Source organism: Rhinopithecus roxellana, chromosome 2, assembly GCF_007565055.1.
Source record: "Rhinopithecus roxellana isolate Shanxi Qingling chromosome 2, ASM756505v1, whole genome shotgun sequence".
Lineage (NCBI taxonomy): Eukaryota > Metazoa > Chordata > Mammalia > Primates > Cercopithecidae > Rhinopithecus > Rhinopithecus roxellana.
In genome coordinates, this window is record NC_044550.1 from 84,943,086 (window position 1) to 84,961,970 (window position 18,885).

General features: G+C 41.1%; 1 protein-coding gene across 1 annotated transcript in view; it reads left to right on the forward strand.

Moving 5' to 3' along the window:
• ARHGAP10 (Rho GTPase activating protein 10) overlaps window positions 1-18,885 on the forward strand; it is a 336,548-nt gene that overhangs the window by 300,189 nt on the left and 17,474 nt on the right. The window contains exon 20 of the mRNA XM_010368443.2: window positions 10,330-10,489. Coding sequence (XP_010366745.2) covers window positions 10,330-10,489 — 160 coding nt within the window. The remainder of the gene's footprint in view (window positions 1-10,329; window positions 10,490-18,885) is intronic.

Genomic DNA, 18,885 nt, shown 5'->3' on the forward strand with positions numbered 1-18,885 from the left:
TCACTATTCAGTGTAGCATTAGGTACTACTTTTTGACATGATATAGCAACCCAGACTTTATTTTAGCAGAGTAGGAATTATGCTAGACTATATATGAAATGAGTTTGGCAGTTCTGTTTCTGATAGTAGACACTGCTCTCCTTTTCAGTGCCCTGAATGTCCTGGGTAACATTAGGAGGAAAGGCTGCAATGGTTAGGAGATTTTATTGTCATAGTATTTGCCATATGGTAGAAATTAGGACATGACTATCTCATGCTTAGTTCAAAGATTGTGTTTTTTTTTTTTTTTTTTTTTTTTTTTTTTTTTTTTTTTTTTTTGAGACGGAGTCTTGCTCTGTCGCCCAGGCTGGAGTGCAGTGGCCGAATCTCAGCTCACTGCAAGCTCCGCCTCCCGGGTTTACGCCATTCTCCTGCCTCAGCCTCCCGAGTGGCTGGGACTACAGGCGCCTGCCACCTCGCCCGGCTAGTTTTTTGTATTTTTTTAGTAGAGACGGGGTTTCACCGTGTTAGCCAGGATGGTCTCGATCTCCTGACCTCGTGATCCACCCGTCTCGGCCTCCCAAAGTGCTGGGATTACAGGCTTGAGCCACCGCGCCCGGCCCAAAGATTGTGTTTTAAACAGGCTTATACAAATTAGCCAAACAAAACTCTCATCCTACTGCAGCATTTTATAATCCCCTCCATTTCAGGCTCTTCCTGTAGATTTTCTTCTCAGAGCTGTTAGTCTGCCACTGTGACTTTCACCCAGAGGTGATTCTTGAGGGTATGCTTTCTCCTCCCCCAGCTCCTGAACCCTCTTCCAATACAGACATTAAGCCACACTGTGGTTGCTTTAGTCTTCCTTGGGTACAACATCATTAGAGCAGACACATCATTTGGGCAGAGAAGCCATTGAAATACTCAAAGCAAGAGATTATTGGTTTTTATTGGGTGGCCCTATTTAAAAGATAGAAAATGCAGGGTGACAGGAGGATGAATTCAGGCACAAGGGGATAGGGGTATGAGGTGGATGTTAATTGGAGCAGTTGTGCTCACCCCCTGCTGGAGAAAGTATTCATTTCACTTTGGTTGAAGCCACTCTAAGTACAAATAGATGGTGTTTAGCCTTCAGATTTATTTCTCTGTGTTTAGAGTGAGCTTTTATATGTCAGATCACATTTTCTCATCGATTTTCACTGTGATCTGGAGATTTTTTCCCCTCAAAGTCTTACATCAAATAAATAATAAAAATAATAGTTTAATAATAGTTTTTCACTATTATGGAGTAAGTTGTGTGTATTATAGTATACGATTAATTCCTATTGAGTAAATGTACTGAAATAAAAAAATCAAATATATTTCAGTAAATTTTAGTTTCATAGTCAACTTCACATTGATTGTAATTTCAATATATATTTAAACAGTCAACTGTTCTTTGACTACCAATATTTAGGAAAATTGTCTTTTTATGGCATAAAATGTTTTGAACGTTTCTTGTTTCCTAACAAATATTTTAAAGCCATAAATCTCCATTTTGGCATTTTTCGGCATGTTTCACAAATTTTTATATGAAATTTTTTTTTGTTATTGAGTTCTAAATATTTTCATTACGATTTTCTTCTTAATCGTGTTTAGTTTACCAATATATGGATTATTTTGCAATATTGGTCTGAGAAGAGAATTTATATACTGTTTATCCTTTGGAATTTGATAAGACTTTATAGCCTTCCTACAAAAATATTCCATGTGTTCTTGAAAATAATATGCATCTTCTAATTATTGTGAGTTGTATGCATGTGTATAAAACATGGGCTTTTCATTGTTGATTACAGATATGTCTTTCTTTTTGGTCAATTTGATAGCAGTATCAGAGGAGTTTTAAAAACTGCAACTACAATTGTTGATTTTTCTCTTTTTCTTTGTACTTGTGTCATTTTTTTACTTGACACTGTATTATCAGGTGCTTATCTTCTCATTTAACTGTTTATTTCCTTTATTATTATAAAATGGTTCTCGTGTGGTTTATTAAGATCATTTCCTTTTGGTTCATATTGGCTTAATATATTCATCTTTTGATCTTTTAGTTTAATCTTTTTTGGCCTTTTTGTCTGAAGCATGTTTCTTGTAGTCGGCATACTATTGGGTTTAAAAAATACATTTGGAGTGTCACTGTGTTTTAATTGGTGAGTTTCGGACATTTATATATATTGCAATTACTGTCATATTAGGATTTCTGTCATTTTTTCACTTAGTGAATTTTGATACAATTGCCGTTTTCTGCTTTCTCTTCAGAAAAGCAAATGTTCTGCTTTTTGAAATGGTAGTTTTTTTTTGTTTTGTTTCTAAAGTGGTGCCTTTGTTTTGAAACTTAGTATTATTTCTCTGTTACTTTCTTAAACTATTTATATTTCTCTCCCCACTTCCAATAAGACAAATAATTTAATGGGTTATCAACTCCCTCTGATCTCCCCACCCCTACCATATTGTTATTTTCCAGAGTTTCAGTTCTGGATTATTTTGGTTATGTTCTTTTCCTTTTCTTTTGTCTTAGATTTTTTAAAAGACAACAATGGACATTATCAAGTTAGCTGAACATCTTATATTGCTTCTTTTATTTAAATACTCAAGGAATTTCTCTAAGAGTGTTATCAGTATAGTTCTTTGTGTGGCCATCCTTTGGGAATTTTTATATCTGTGATAATAGTTTCATTATACCCTCACAGTTGAAGGCAGTTTGAATATACAATTCTCTGCTCATATTTTTTTTTCTTTAATACTTTAAGAATACTACTTCAATTTCTTTTCTTTTCCTTCTTTTTTTTTTTTTTTTTTTGGAGATACAATCTCACTGTGTAGCCTAGACCAGAGTGCAGTGGCGTGATCTCAGCTCACTGCAACCTCCACCTGCTGGGTTCACGCAATTCTCATGCCTCAGCCTACTGAGTAGCTAGGATTACAGGCACCCACCACCATGCCTGGTTAATTTTTTTTTTTGTATTTTTAGTAGAGACGGGGTTTCACCATGTTGGCCAGGCTAATCTCGAATTCTGGATCTCCAGAGATCTGCCCACCTCTACCTCCCAAAGTGCTGGGATTACAGGTGTGAGCCACCGCACCCAGCCGAGGATACTACTTCAATTTCCTTCTGCACTTAACATTGCTGTTGAGAAGTCTGATGTCAGTCTGATTCTTTTTCTTTTTATATGATCTGCTTTTTCCATATGGGTGCTTTTTTCTTTGTATTTGATATTCTTAAATGTTAAAATAATATGTCTTATGTGCAGGATTTTCATTGCTCCTCCGTTTGGCACTCTCAGTCTTTTACAATTGAGGTCTTTGATGTTTCTTTAATTTTGAGACTTTGGTTATTATTTAAATATTTCTTCCTCTCAATTTGTTCCTGTGATCTAGATTTTGGCAATTTCACTTCTATTCTCTATATTACAAATCTCTAAATCTCTTGAGTTTTCTTATTCATTGAGTTTGCTGTCTTAGTTTTCTTTTTGTTTTTAGCAGTTCTAGTTTACAAATCCATGGTGAAGGAGGATTTTTTTGTGTCTATGCATGGTTAGGGCGTGTTGGATCCATCTTCTCCCCTTTCTTTTCGCTGTCTGGCTATTATTGCCTCCACTGGGGTCACCTGGGTGCTGGTTCAGAACCAGGTGCTATTATTGCCCGCACAGTGTTCTTGTCCTTAGGATAGGCCGAATCATCCCCCAGGCAAGTGGGGAACTTATTTGTAGGTTCTTGGCCTCCATCTAGGGTGGAGGGCTTCTCCCAGTCCCTATTTTCACATGAAAAGCCTGGCTGTAGCCCCTTTGCCCCATGCTTGGTATGTTGTTATAGATACTAGGAACCCTACAGGTTCTTTTTTTTTTAAGACAGAGTCTGCTCTGTTGCCCAGGCTGGAGTGCAGTCACATGAGCTCAGCTCACTGCAACCTCCACCTCCTGGATTGAAGCGATTCTCCTGTCTCAACCTCCTGAGTTGCTGAGATTATAGGCATGCACCACCACACCTGGCTATTTTTTGTATTTTTAGTAGAGACTGGGTTTTGCCATGTTGGCTAGGCTGGTCTCGAACTCCTGACCTCAGGTGATCCACCTGCCTCAGCCTCCCAACGTACTGGGATTACAGGTGTGAGCCACAGCGCCCGGCCAGAACCCTGCAGGATTTAAATGTCTAGGTGGTTCTGTTGGTTTCAGTTGGTCTTGGAACCATAAACCTTTGGCTTATTAATGGTCCCTCTGGATGTTTCTTTTCTGTTTCTGTTCCACAGAAATGTGTGACAAGTTTATCAGGGCAGTTATATATTTTTATTTATTAAAAAAATTTTGGGGAGTGGTTATTTGGTGTTTGTGTGAGGGAGAGGTAGGTTTCTCCTTAATATTCCATCTTGGCTGAACATTTTCAGAGTGAACTTTATAATAAAAGTGTTTCTGTGTTATAAGTGCAGTTACTTTGTTCTCAGCAAAACTTTCTTTTGATCCTATTAACTGCTTGATAATTAGAAGTATCTAAGATTATTGTGACCTGACAGGAAGAATATTTGTGTGCCAACGCAGGTTTCAGCTGTCCCCCAGCTAGCCAAATGCTTGACTGTGAGGTTTGCTTAAATTAAATTCAACTAATATATTAGATCTTTTCTTCTTATGCATTTTTCTTTCCTCTTTTCTGTCTTCTCCTTTTCTTCCTTACTCCTGCTGATACATAAGCCAGATGTTTAAGAATGAGGAGCATGGGATAGCTTAGCCGCTGTGGGGATGGTCCATCTGTGAGGAATAACAGAAACCGTCTGTGATTTTATACCATGGCCAAAAAATCTTCAGCTAAGTGGAAGAACAGCAGGGAAGGGATTTTAAGGGGAAACTATCTCTGACTTAACTGTTAGGAAATATATTTGAGAGGAGACAAAGAAGTAATGAATGAAATGGGAGGGAAGCCCGAAGCTTTATTACTTCCAGCAATCCAAAAGCAGTTCTATTCAAGTGAAATGACCAGAAAATGAATGAAGAGAACAGTTTGTCATCATCAGAACAAAAAAAGTTAAACTACCTAAAGTAAAAGCTTATCAATAGATTAAAATAAGATATAAATATCCTCTAAATTATTAGAAATGGTAGAATTATCAAGTTCTTGTTTCCTCCTCTTGGTCTAATTTTCTGCCAATCTTTGAAGATTATTTTAGTCTATCGTGAAAATAAAGCACTTGTCCACGTGCTCAGGCTCGTAAAAAATCAGACTAAGGGGAATATAGTAGCTGTCACCAAAGACATGTCCTCTTGGCCAATTGTGTTCCGTTTTTATGATTATTGATGTTTGTGCAGGAATCCTAAATATTTGCAAAAGAACACTGCATTGTATTTAAAACAATAAAACAACAACAACAACATTGCTTTAAAGAACAGCCAACTCTCTTGGCTGGAAGATTCCTCAAGGTTCTTTTACTTTTCCACATCTTCTTCCTTGTTCTATCCATCCAGTGCTGTGACTTCAACTCTCTGTGCGTGACTTTCAGATCAGTAAAATGATCTCAGGCTTCTCTTCTGAGCTCTAGGGTTGTATAACCAACTCTCCCTTAGATACTCTCACTTAGATTTTTTATTGACACCCCAAACCCAACATGCCTGCAACTGGTCTTATTATCTCCCTCACCCAATATGCTCCTTATTTTTTTATTCCCTATTTCAGTTAATGATTCCACCATATACTCAGTTCCCAAGCCATGAACCCGAGGCTCATCTTAAGTTTCTGTCCCACCCTTCACCTTTGTTCACTGAGTTCTAATGACTGTCATAACTAAATATATTTTGGAGCTATTCTCCAGATCATATCACTTCTCTGCTTAATCCCTGCAATACCTTCCCAGTGTCTGCAGAGTAAATTCGTATACCTTTACATTAGATACAAAGTTCTTAACCCTACTTCATGCACCTGCTTTCTGCCTTTGACTCTGTTCTCCAACAAAATCCAACTACTGTGGCTCTGAAAATGGCCACATGCTCTCCTGTTTCTGTTCTTTCAGTTTTGATATTTTCTTTACCAGAGGCTTTTCCCTTGAAACTGGCAATAATTTCTTCCTATTCCTGTTGCTGCACTCCCACATGTCTTTCGCTCCTGACACTGGTAACTTTGAAAACTTCTTTTTCTGGGTCTCAAAGCTCCTTGACATAACCATATTACAGCAAACACCACCTTGTTTGTCTTTGCCTGTCTTCTGCATTATACTCTGGGCATCTTTGGGTTAGGGACTGCTTCTCTCTCTAATTCAGCATCTGTGATGTGCCTTTGTACATAAGGAGAAGCTCAGTAAATGCTAGTTGGGTGAATAAAGTGGATTAGAGATACTTGTGGCTCGAAACGGGAGAGGATGAGAATCCAAAACTGTGTGCAGGTTTTGTGAGAATATGTTGGGGTCTTCAGATTTTTTTCCCTTCTCAATTTCTAGAGGCAGTGGCTCTCCATGCTCATGCTTTTCTTGTGGCGGTGAGTCTGCCATACTTCCTGATGACTCCTGGATTGCCTGGCACTGCTTTGTGTTCTCTAAGGCTTCCCAAGACCAAGACATGGTCTCCACCCTGACAAAATGTACAAGGGAAATGGGCACCTTAAACCAGGTTATAAAACCAGTATATGATAGCGAAATGCAAAATTGATGGCTGCAGACAGCTGTGAGAAAGGAGAAAAGAATCAGGAGAGGAGGGGGTTGGCAAGTACCTTGTGGGAATTAATCTGAGGATGCTGCGAGGAAGTCATTTTCTCTCTAATTGGTGGTAGTTCATTTTCCAGTGAGTGTCTTAGAGTCTGTTCATAAATCCTTTGGTACCATTTTTGTTCACTCGCTGGAACGACCTTTTACCCAGAGGTGATTTATCTGTTTGTAGATGCCTGTTAAAGGGTCACCTGAGGGGAGAGATTGTGTGATCACTCAGAAGAAATGATAGGGAAAAATAATGAGTGTATCTGACTTTAATTCTCAATTTTAAGTTAGTTTCGTGGGATTTAAAATCTTTATTCCCAGCCAGGGGTGGTGGCTCCCATTTGTAATCCCAATACTTTGAGAAGTCAAGACGTGAGAATCACTTGAACCTAGAAGTCTGATATCAGGCTGGGCAACATAGGGAGACCCTGTCTCTTAAAAAAAAAAATACACACACACACACACACACACACACACACACACACACACACATATATATTTTAGATGTATAAGTATAGATATATAAATATGTATGAAAAATGTATAAGGAAAAATGTATATGCATTTTTTCATACATATATGTATTCATTCTAAAAGTTGAACATAGAATGTTTATTAAGTTTTATTATTTTCATACTAGTTAAAAAATGCTAATTTGATTTTTGGTGAACTAAAGTTTCAGAAATGGTTGTATTTAATGTTTATGTACCTAATTTATTCTCCCTCAAATTCAGTGATTCTCTCAAGTAGGTAAACTCATTCCTGAACAGTGAAGGAGGAAGGAACTCTATACACTTGGAAAGTAGGGTGAGGTGTCTTCTCCTTTGATCAGCCTGTGTCAACATTCCCTTCTACCAATATTATTTTCACTTGAGGGTTCAGATTGCCACTGTTTGGCAGGCAGGAAGGAAGAGAAAACTCTCTTAATAGAATGTGATTTAATATGTTGAATGACAATTTGTGCTGTGTCAGTCTGCTTGGGAAAAGGATTAGAGGCAGTGTAAATGATCTGCTGTATCTGGTTGTAAAAACATTTCGGGCATCTTTCAAAAGTAACATTAAACCCCTGGTCTCCAGTTCCCCAAAGTTGCTTCTCATTGACAGGTTTCTCTCGGTAGGAGTGAGTCAGGGAATGAACCGGTCCCAGACTCTCCTTTGCTGCTTCTGCCATGTCATGCCTTGCCCGGCCATCAGGGCACACAGCCCAGGGAGGACTGAGGGCCTGGGTCCAGCCTCCTGCAGCCAGGGAGCTGCTGGCATCTGACTTGCTGTGAAGGTGATCCTGTTCTGCTTCAGAACTGATGACAGTTTGGTGCGTCTAGCTGAGCCCTGAGGGCAGCCGTCATGCCAGGTCAATGTTCAGGTTTACTCTGGACTCTGTGCTGGGGTTCCATTTGAGATTCTCTTAATTTTGGGGGCAGTCATTGCTCATGATGAATGAAAGACAGAGGGAGGGGCCGGGGAAGGCTGGAGGCCAGCCCCCTCGCAGCACTTGGGCTCTTTCACAGAAAAGAACTGGATGGAGTTGAGCTTGCTGGGCACAGGGGATGACGTGGTTTTTGTTCCAAAGTGGACTGGATCCCAGAAAGAACATAAATTAAAAGGAAATCATAGCAGTGGTCTACCAGTGGGCTTTGGTCCATTTGCCTGGAAATTGGCCCTTCTGTTGGAGCCGAATTTCTCCAATTAGCTGAACGTTTTTGTGGTGAAGCACTGTGGAAAAAGTGGCTTCACTGAAAGAGCAATTGTAGAGTCTTCTAGACTTTATAAATAGACTCAGGACAAGGAGAAGAACTGCCCTGTGGAGATACGGTTCATCTCTTGCTCAGCCATCTCCCCCACCCTCCCTGGGAACACACTTATGAAAGAAAGAGCTCAGAAAACTCTTTGGAGTTCCAGTGGTGCAGCTGGTTAGCACGCAGCACTCATACAGAAAACTCTTCCTCATCAGAATCTTCTGCACAGGGTCCTCCAGGTGTCCCCCGCAATACCCGTCATAAACAATTTCTTCTTCCAGCCATCACCACCATCTCCAAGTCCTGCTTGTCTGGATTCAGTTGTTCTAGAGCTCCGTTTGTAAGATTTTCTCTCTTAACCCTTCATTGTAAGCTGGGTCAAGAGTCAATAAGAATTACTTTGTACAATCAGTTTTCAAGATGACCGTCTGGGGAGCTAGCTTAATCAGAGCCTGGAATTTCTCCTGTGCTTCATTTTTAGGAGAATTGAAATCCATCTGACTGGGCATGGTGGCTCACGCCTGTAATCCCAGTGCTTTGGGAGGCCGAGGTGGGCGGATCACCTGAGGTCAGGAGTTTGAGACCAGACTTAACATGGAGAAACCCCATCTCTACTAAAAATACAAAATTAACCGGGTGTGGTGGCACATGCCTGTAATCCCAGCTACTCGAGAGGCTGAGGCAGGAGAATTGCTTGAACCTGGGAGGCGGAGGTTGTGGTGAGCCGAGATCGCATCATTGCACTCCAGCCTGGGCAACAAGAGTGAAACTCCATCTCAAAAAAAAAAAAAAAAAAAACCATCTAAGATGTTTTTTGAGAGCAAGGTCCTTGCTGTTGCTGGCGTTCTTGCTTGCTCAGTTTCTAGGGCCTGGGACTGAGGAAACATGAAGCTTTAATCAGCTACAAGCTGTTGGGGGCTGGGGTTATGAACCTCTATATGTGTCACATTTGCTTCCATAGCAGTTTAGGACCATCACCTATAAAATCAAGGCCAAGTCAGTGCTATCTTTATAGAACATTGCTGCCTCTGCAGGGTTGCGTGGAGCAGTTAATATTTAATGGGGACTGAAGATTAGGCCTAAGGGCCGAGCCTTGATGGGTGCAGATCAGGTGCGTTTTATACTAGCTGGGAGGACCATGAAAGCAAGACCAGTAGAGGGAAATAACTGCTGTTGTGAGCTCTGTTTTCCATCTTCTGCATTTTCTACCCAAGCCCATAATATACACAAATTATATTATACTAAACATATTTAATAAAATGTTCCCCTGTGAATGCATACATTGTGCAACTCATTAAAAAAATATTAGCTTCGGTTTAAATTCATCCTGTGCCATCATCACAAAAGCCTAACTCTTTTGTAGTACCCTTCCTGATGTCCAAAGGGAAATGGAAGTTTGTCTATGTGTGGGATTTTAATGTTGGGGTATTAGATATTATAATCCAAGATACCAGCTCAGAAAACAAGGCTCTTGTAGAGTTGTCTAATTTATTATGCAGTAAGTGGCAACTGAGAGTGACTTAACCAATAGGTGACCAGAAAGGAAGAGGTTGGACCCCACAGGGCTGGTGTGCTGCTTGGAGCTGTTCTTGATTTCATTGGTTTATACCTGGACTCCTTATAGTGAGGAAGTCATTGTGGCCGCCATGGTGCCTTTTATCTTCCATTATCTGATTTTGAGCATTGTGTTTTTTTGTAGGGAAAACATTCCTCACTGTGTATTATCTGTGGTTTATTTTAAGCCTCTTTGATTAAAAAAAAATGTAAAGACAGGACACCCAGATACTGTCAGGCTGAACTGTAAATGTAATTTTATCATTTGATTAACAAATCAAGTAACACCATATAATTATTAGTGGAATTTTTTCTTCTCTGGCTATTTGTTTGAAATTGGATGCTTTTTTTTCCTCCTAGGTGACAATCCTAACCCTTCCAAGGAGGACACCCCTACTAGCAGTCTGGACTCACTTTCCTCCCCGTCTCCCGTGACTGCAGCTCTCCCTGGGCCTCCTGGACCAGACAAAAACCACCTTCTGGCAGATGGAGGGAGTTTTGGAGACTGGGCATCCACTATGTAAGTAACCATGCTTCTGTTGGGTGCTGAAGGGAGGAAGGCATGATTTAGTTCCTTTTGAAGTTTCCATGAGCAGTGACCAGTGGGTGCTGAAGCCATTACATCAAGGAACCCTTACTGTCTTATCAGAGGGGCCACCACAGGGAGAAGGGTCCTTAAAACAGAGCCTTCCTTGAATACTCTCTTTGTTTCTAGTATGGAAGGGTAGATGGATGCTATCTCAAATCTGATCTAAGTTCAATTCCTGGGCAGTTTTGGATTCTGTAAAGGAAATTTGTTACTATCCCACCCAAGATGTTTCCCCACTAGTTATGCAGACTTTTAGAGATGTGAGAATGCATGCTGATGGACAGACTGTTGAAACTGTCTATAGAATGGTATTTTACTTACATGAATTTCTGAGAGCAGTATGCTAGCATTCTGCTCTGTTTTGCTCGATAGCGTCCTGCAGAGTTAAGACGTGATGGTTGACATGTTTGATTTTATCTTCTCAGTTTGGCTTAGTGCCAGGCATGTGCAGATCAACTCAAGTATATTAGGACAAATAATATTAATACAAATAAAGTAATTTGAACCTGTGAGGGCTTGTCTGGCTGTGTTGACCAAGGCTGTTTAAAGGCAGGATGGTGGTGGTGTGGAACCCGAAAGGGCATCACGTTTCAAACAAGTGTTCAGAGAAGAGAAAACTCCACTAATAATTACAAGACAATACTTGATTAGTCAATCAAATTTTATCTAAAAATGCATTTATAATTCATCCAGAGAGTTTTTTTTTTAAAGATGGAGTTTTGCTCTTGTTGCCCAGGGTGGAGTGCAGTGGTGTCATCTTGGCTTACTGCAACCTCCACCTCCCAGGTTTAAGTGATTATTCTGCCTCAGCCTCCCAAGTAGCTGGAATTACAGGTGTTTGCCACCACACCCAGCTAATTTTTGTATTTTTAGTAGATATGAGGTTTCACCATGTTGGCCAGGCTGGTCTTGAACTCCTGACCTCAGGTGATCCACCTGCCTCAGCGTCCCAAAGTGCTGAGATTACAGGCGTGAACCACCATGCCCAGCCCATCCAGAGAGTCTTAAAAATTTTTTTTTGAAGCCAAAGTTGCTTAAAATAAATTATAGATAATGGTGTCATCTGACCCTAGCTGGGCATTCTTGGGACTTTAAATGGACTGGAAAGTGTTCCTCAGATTACTTGGCTTTTTATAGTTACTGCTGGATTCACATGAAATGATTATGAACTTATTAAGTATTAAGAGAGGCTGGGAGACATTTGGCATGCCAGAATTTGGGGGTGACCTGAAGACTTTGAAAATCTAACTGAGACTCCAAGTATGGAAACACATTCTCCAGATGAGATTTTTCCTGCCAGTGTTTTCATCTGTGCTTAGTTTTTATGCTGAGGATTGTGGATTTAAATCCTACATTACTCAGGTATGCTTGTCACCGTTACTGTTCCTTTTCCACAATAAAAATTTTGTTTCACTGTAGTACTACAAGCAACAATAACAGTAGTTACCTAGGCACCCAGAATCTATAATCCTGGTTGCACTTGAGGTGGAATTTAGCTTGTGTGTGTTTTAGTGAAAACCAGATCCCTAATTATGCCTTTCAGTAAGTGAATATCACAGGCAGTGGAGTGCAGTTTAGGCAGTCATCTTTCTTCCGTAGTAGTTCTGCAGAAAAGTGACATTATGAGCCGTGGTACAGCCAACACTCAATTCACAACACGTCCATGCCTGAAACAAGAAGGGCTTGATATTTTTGGTCATAAATCAAATGAGGAGTGAATTCCCCAGCTTCCTATTCATACACATTTTTAAATGTCATGAAAAGCACTGCAACCTTGAGAGGCCAAAAAGGGGGTTGGGGGGAGTAGTTGAAGCAAGCCTGGAGAGGAGATTTTTTTTTTTTTTTTTTTTTTTAAATGGAGACTTTCTCCTACCTCAGAAACTTGATCTTTTTTTTTTTTTTTCTGTGCCATGGATGGAATACATCTATGTTTCTCTGAAGTATATACTAAAATGTTTCTTATGTATCTTTTAAAGGATTTACTGATGAGTGTGTATCAGTCACGATTTGTCATTATGTTAGGAAGTTTGTATATAGATGTGTGCCTCTTGGACTTGGGCACACACCAGAACCCCCTGTAGGTCTCACTAAGACCCACACCGCTGGCCCCACCCCAGAGCTGAGGATTCAGTAGATCTGAGAAGGGACCTGAGAGCTTGCCTTTCTAAGGAGTTTTCAGGTGACAATGAGTGAGCCTTGATAGAGAAGACCATCCGCTGCTCCTCGCCTGCTTCCAGGGCTGTGCTGAGTATAAGCTGCTTCTCTGAGGAGTGTAATTAGGATAAGTGATTTCTCCACCTCTTTTGTTTAGAAAAACACTCTTCTAGGGTCATGCATTGCTGCCTCTCAGTAGCCTGTGTGTGCTTCCCACATCCTTTGGTTCTCTTTGCCTCAAATATCTGTTGTGCTTTTTTGCACAAGCCAATCCTGACCTATCTTCACGGTCTAATTTAATCTTCACCTCCAGGAAGTCTTCCCCATGCTCTAATCTACAGGGAGCCTCTAGAGAGATCCCTTGTCAATATTTCTGCTGATACTCATTATTTGGCGCTAAGAAATTCAAGTCACCTTTGAGTATTGTTTAATATTTGCCTTTTAGTATTATTTTATATTTATGTGGAATAAATATTTCTACATATCTATCTAAGCTTTCCCTTACCCCAAGCTAGATCATAAAATTGTTTCTTTTTTTTTTTCCCCAGGGAGTGGGTGGTGGGGTGGCAAAGACAGAGTCTCACTCCGTCACCCAGGCTGGAGTGCAGTGGTATGATCTCGGCCCACTGCAACCTCCGCTTCCTGGGTTCAAGTGATGCTCGTGCTTCAGCCTCTCAAGTAGCTGGGATTATAGGCATGTGCCACCACATTGGCTACTTTTTTTACTTTTAGTAGAGATGGGGTTTCACCATGTTGGCCAGGCTGGTTTCAAACTCCTGACCTCAAGTGATCCACCCTCCTTGGCTTGGATTACAGGCTGGGATTACAGGCATGTAATCCAAGTGCTGGGATTACAGGCATGAGCCGCCGTGCCCGGCCATAAAATTCTTAATGATAGGAATTGGATCTTATATTCTTTGAACTTTTTTGTGATATTGACATAATTATTAGTAAACATTTAATTTCTTATTTTAATTATGTATTTATAAAAATGCTACCTTTTGGAAATCTCATTTCTTTCTGTATGTTACTGAATGTCTCTTAGGCTACTACATTTGGTTTCTTATTCATCATCTTTTTTTGAGACGGAGTCTTGCTCTGTCATCCAGGCTGGAGTGCAGTGGCACAATCTCAGCTCACTGTAAGCTCCACCTCCCGGTTTCATGCCATTCTTCTGCCTCAGCCTCCCGAGTAGCTGGGACTACAGGTGCCTGCCACCACACCTGGATAACTTTTTGTGTTTTTAGTAGAGATGGGGTTTCACCTTGTTAGCCAGGAACGTCTCGATCTCTTGACCTCGTGATCTGCCTACTTGGGCCTCCCACAAGTGCTGGGATCACAGGTGTGAGCCACCATGCCTGGCTGATTCATCTTCTTTCTTATAAAGCTTACAAACTCTTCCTCTAGCAATTCCACACAATTAATCTTACCATTTGCTCCTTACTGTGTTTTGTTTCCTTAGCCTTTGTAAGTTCTCATTGTGTGTTCTCTTGTCTTTTTCCCCTTTATCTCTGCATACCAGCTGTACAGTATTAAATATGATAGGTTCTAAGTAAATGCTCATTAAGATCCCTTTTAGCCAAAGTTGCTATGGGGTCATTAAAACTCTACTCAGGGCTCTTAATAGGAGGCAATGCCTGTACTGTGATCTCAGGTCCTACGGAATGGAGTCCAAATTTATGTGGATCACATAGGGCCCCAGTAGATCTGTTGAACAAAAATGCTAAAATCTCGTCCACTGGAAAACAATTTGCAGAGGAAAATGTACAGCAGCCGTGGTTCTGACATAGGCAGTGTGTCAATGCAGCTGTTACCTCTGATAGGTAGAAAACAATGCAGCAGAATTGGATTCCTTGGGTTTCTGCTGATGTTTATGACTTGTGAGTATTATTCATTGCAGTCAATCAATCTGTAGCTATTACTTACCTGTATACTCAGTAAGGTGATGGGTGACTTCATTGCCAGTGAAGAATTGCTAGCTCAGTCTCCTTGGAGGACATTACATCATAGGTCAAGGTATTTCAAATGTTCCAAAGTCATTTTTTCCCCACAATAAAGTAGTTTTTGCTAAACAGGTTTTCTTCTATTGTAATTGATGGAGCCAGGTCCTTGACAAGTAATCCTTTTAGATTCTCTGCCACAGAAGAGAATCTCTTTTAAGAAATATCAGGCATTGCTATCTGCTTCCTCTACAGATTTCAAATGAAAAAGATCATCTTCTTTTCTGCCGGCACATTCTCAAATTCAAGATGGCATGGTCTCAGAATAGCTCACTCTAGTTCGGGGTGCTGGCACCCTGAGATGCATCTCACTCTATATCCTGGCAGCCCAGGAGGGCAGTAGATTCTCCTCTCCCGCCCACTGAGAGGCTTGGCTTTGTTTATCCTGAATGTTAAGATATCCCTAAAGCATCTATCCCAGCTAGTGCCTCAAGCTGTCATTGTGCCACTGAGATTTGTGCCTACTCAGACTTGATGTCAGTTATTTAAAATCACTAGATAACACCTTCCTATTCCCATATACAGCCTTCTGCATGTCATCATATACTTTGTACTCACTGGTAACCATTTTTATTCTTGTCGATGAAATTACTTGTTCCTTTTAAATTGGGCAAATGAATGGGGGTTTCTCAGAGACAACTGCTTGGCATTTCAAATTACTTGACTGTTGGTTCCATGATTGCTTTTCAGGAAGTCAATAAATTTTGCTGGGAGATACCAAAGTACCCCCCTTAAATATGATTTGTGGCTTAGTATACCACAGTAAACTGTGAATGATTTGCCTAAAGTTCAGAAAAATAATCATTTTAGATAATTTTTAATAGATTTCTGTGAAGTCTGGCGCATACTGAGAAAGTTGCTATGAGAAGTTACAGGGTGGCAGTCACTGGCGAACTCTGTCTTCACTTCCTCCCTTCCCCCCTCTGTCTTTCCTTCTTCCCTCTCCCTCCTCCTTCAGAGAGGCCTTCCTCAACCTAGCACTCCTCAAGGGCCAGGGTGGTCGGTTCACCCCAGAAGTTGGTATCTTAATCAGATTATTTTTAAAAAATAGATATATCTTTTAAAAGTGCTTTTTGCACATTTGCTTTTTTTTTTTTCCCCTAACTTGACCAAAATGAACATATACTGCTTTTGTAATAAGGAGTGGGAAGCTCTGTAAATTTCAGGTCAGGAGAGGGTGATAAGTAACCTAAAGGAATGAACTTCCCATTGCAAAAACTTCCTGCATCTTTGTTGGTTAGTAGGGGGATGATTTCCTAATAAGATTAGCAGCTTTACTCTGTTTACTTGTATGTGGGCCCTGGTTACAGAATGCAGTAGGTTACACTGAGATCTCTAGTAGAGCCTAGTGCCTTCTTGTGGAAGGATGTGGTCTCTGATTCTGGGTACTGCGAAGAATGAATTGGCAGCCAGTACCTGTTACCATACCTAAGTAAACAGCAGGGTCACTTAGATAGTGGAGGTCTAAGGGAGCTCAAATCTAAGGCAGAACAGGGCCAAATGAACAGGAGGAGCATGCTGCCTTGCTGTGAGCCCACAGCAGCCTGTTAAATTCTGCACGGAGATTAGCTCCTTCCCCTACCTCTTATGGGTCTGGGGATTCAAGGGAGTAGAACCTTTTGCTTTAGCAGAGGCTAGTGGTTGAGGCTGCAGAGAAAGTATGATTAGATACCCTCTTGGCACTTCCAGACTCAGAGACCATGAAACATTTAGTATTATGGGCCACCAGACTTTGTTTCAGCTGTGTTGTAAATGACATTTCCTCTTAATACTTGCATCAACCCAGTGGGGTAGATATATAGTCATTTTTAAAGATTGGAAGGCACAAAGGACATAGAAAAATTGGCCCAAGCCACACAAGCAGTAAAGGACAGGTGAGTTTGACCTCTCGTGTGTCTGCCCAGTGACTTGTTTTACTGTAGAAATTGAAATTGTGCAGTTGCGTATGGGGACATTGTTTGAATTGCAGGTGTTCTCCACCCTGCCCCGATTCTGAAACCCAGTGAAACAGCCATGGCTGTCAACTGGTCAGTGCCCTTGGATTGAAGAGGGAACACTGACCTTACATTAAGTCATGTGGCTGTGGTTTATAATTATCTATGGGGAATAAACACTTGAATCTGGTTGCTGCGAATTCATCATCTAACACCTTGGCTGAGATGCGGGGAGGAGGGCCTTCTCCCCCACAGCAGCGCTGGAGAGACTTGGAAATTTGATCTGTGCAACCAGGCAGCATCCATAATCTTTTTATGAGTAATATGATATTCAGTTGTCTCCCTTCAGCTTCAGAAATGCTCTGGAAGTGAATCTCAGGCCCTGTATACTTGACCATCTACCATCACAGTGTCTATTCACATTCAGTTTGGGGGTACAACTTTTGTCCTGTATGTTTTCTTGAATTTCTTCTCTCCAACTTTGTATAGAAATTATGCTATGCCGACTGCCTGGCCCCTTACATGCTTTGGTACACATCCATTGTGGCTTGCTGGGGTATTTTTGGGATCTGCTTTGTGTACTTGGCACTTGCATGTGGCCTAATTCGTGTCTTCCTTTGCTGTGCTGTAGCTGCAGGTGCTGAAATTTGGAGGTTTTATTTTTAAGTCAGAATGTTGATAGTCCATGTAACTTTAAAGCCCTACCATGAAAAGATGACTTCCCAAAATAAAGATATGTCTGAATTTTGTAGTAGCTTTTCCACTACTTAAGACTTTAAAAACAATTAAGTCTTGCATCAGTCATTTTTGGTTTTTAGTGTAACTGGTTTTTGTTGTTAAAGATTTTCTTACTTGATGCCATCGTTGTAATTTATTATTTGCTATTCATGAATTGGCTGTATCTCAATATCTAAACAAGGTAAGGACCTCACGGGCTCCCTCTGTAAGTTCGAGACCGTTTACATTGGTAAATCACTGATTTCAAACAGGCCTGGCTTTGCATCCACGTTCTGTTTCTTACAACCTTGAAGATCTTATATAAGTGATTTAAGCAAACCAAGGCTCAGCAAGATTATCTGTAAAAGGGGAATAATAACGTCCGTCCCTCTGGGCCGGGGTGAGGTTTCCAGATACCACATGTAATAAAACCCAATCACTGCTCCCCTGAGAGCTGGAGGCAGCCACCTGCTGGGATTTTCCTTTCCTCTGAGCACGTAATTCAATCTTCTTAGTTTAACTTGACCCCAACTTCCTGGTTCATCAGTTACATAATCTCCTTACTAAATAGCTCAGAGAGAGAACCTTTCTAGCCTTGGAGAAGCTCTAGATGTTGACCTGAAGTTGTGTTGTTTTTAGCAGTTACTGTATTTATTCCCAGAGGACTCAGCTGGGGCTGCTCTCCTAGTGTCTTGCTTTGGGGATCTGCTTTGTCAGAGCTTCTGAGAATAGACCCTTGGCTATCACATGATCAAGGCATGGGGAGCCTACTGAGACCCAACCACATTTATAACTTATGCTGAGCCGCATACCCAGGTACCGCACCCATTACAACAAATAACCCATAAATCTGTTTGTAAGTAATTGGTGGATTTTTCTGAGCAGAGTATCTGTGTCTCTTTGGAGCTGTGCTTGACCCTGTTGAAGATGTTCAGCCCTGACATTGGGTGGCAGCTGGTTGAAACATTCCTGTCAGTGACTCTGCAGCACTATAACCTTCAGACCTCGAATGCCCCCTAATTTTCTGAAATGAAGTTACAGTTCTTTTTCTGTTCTGCTAGCAAGCTAAAGTTCAGCCCTCTTACCTGATTCCACACTGATCATCTGGAAGGAAGATAGGATTCAAGGAGAACTCTTTGAGTGGAAGATTGGTCAGAGATGTAATTCTGCAGCTGTTCTCTTACAGCAAAACCAAGAACTTTTGCTATAAGAGAGTGGAGTTTGGGAGTGAACCTTGTCAGATGACTAGGTAGTGATGTCCTTTCTTGTTGGAGGAGGAAATCCATAGAGGAGCCTCAGGATCACACAAGTTGAGGACTGAGTATTAAACATGGCAGGCCTTCCTTCATGGGGCTCGGGGATTTCCTGCAGTGCCCTTCCTCCTCTCCCTGACCGCGTCCTTCCTGCAGAAGATATTTGTTCTCAGCTGGGTGCAGTGGCTCACACCTGTAATCCCAGCACTTTGGGAGACTGAGGCAGGTGGATCAGTTGAGGTCAGGAGTTCCGAGACCAGCCTGGCCAA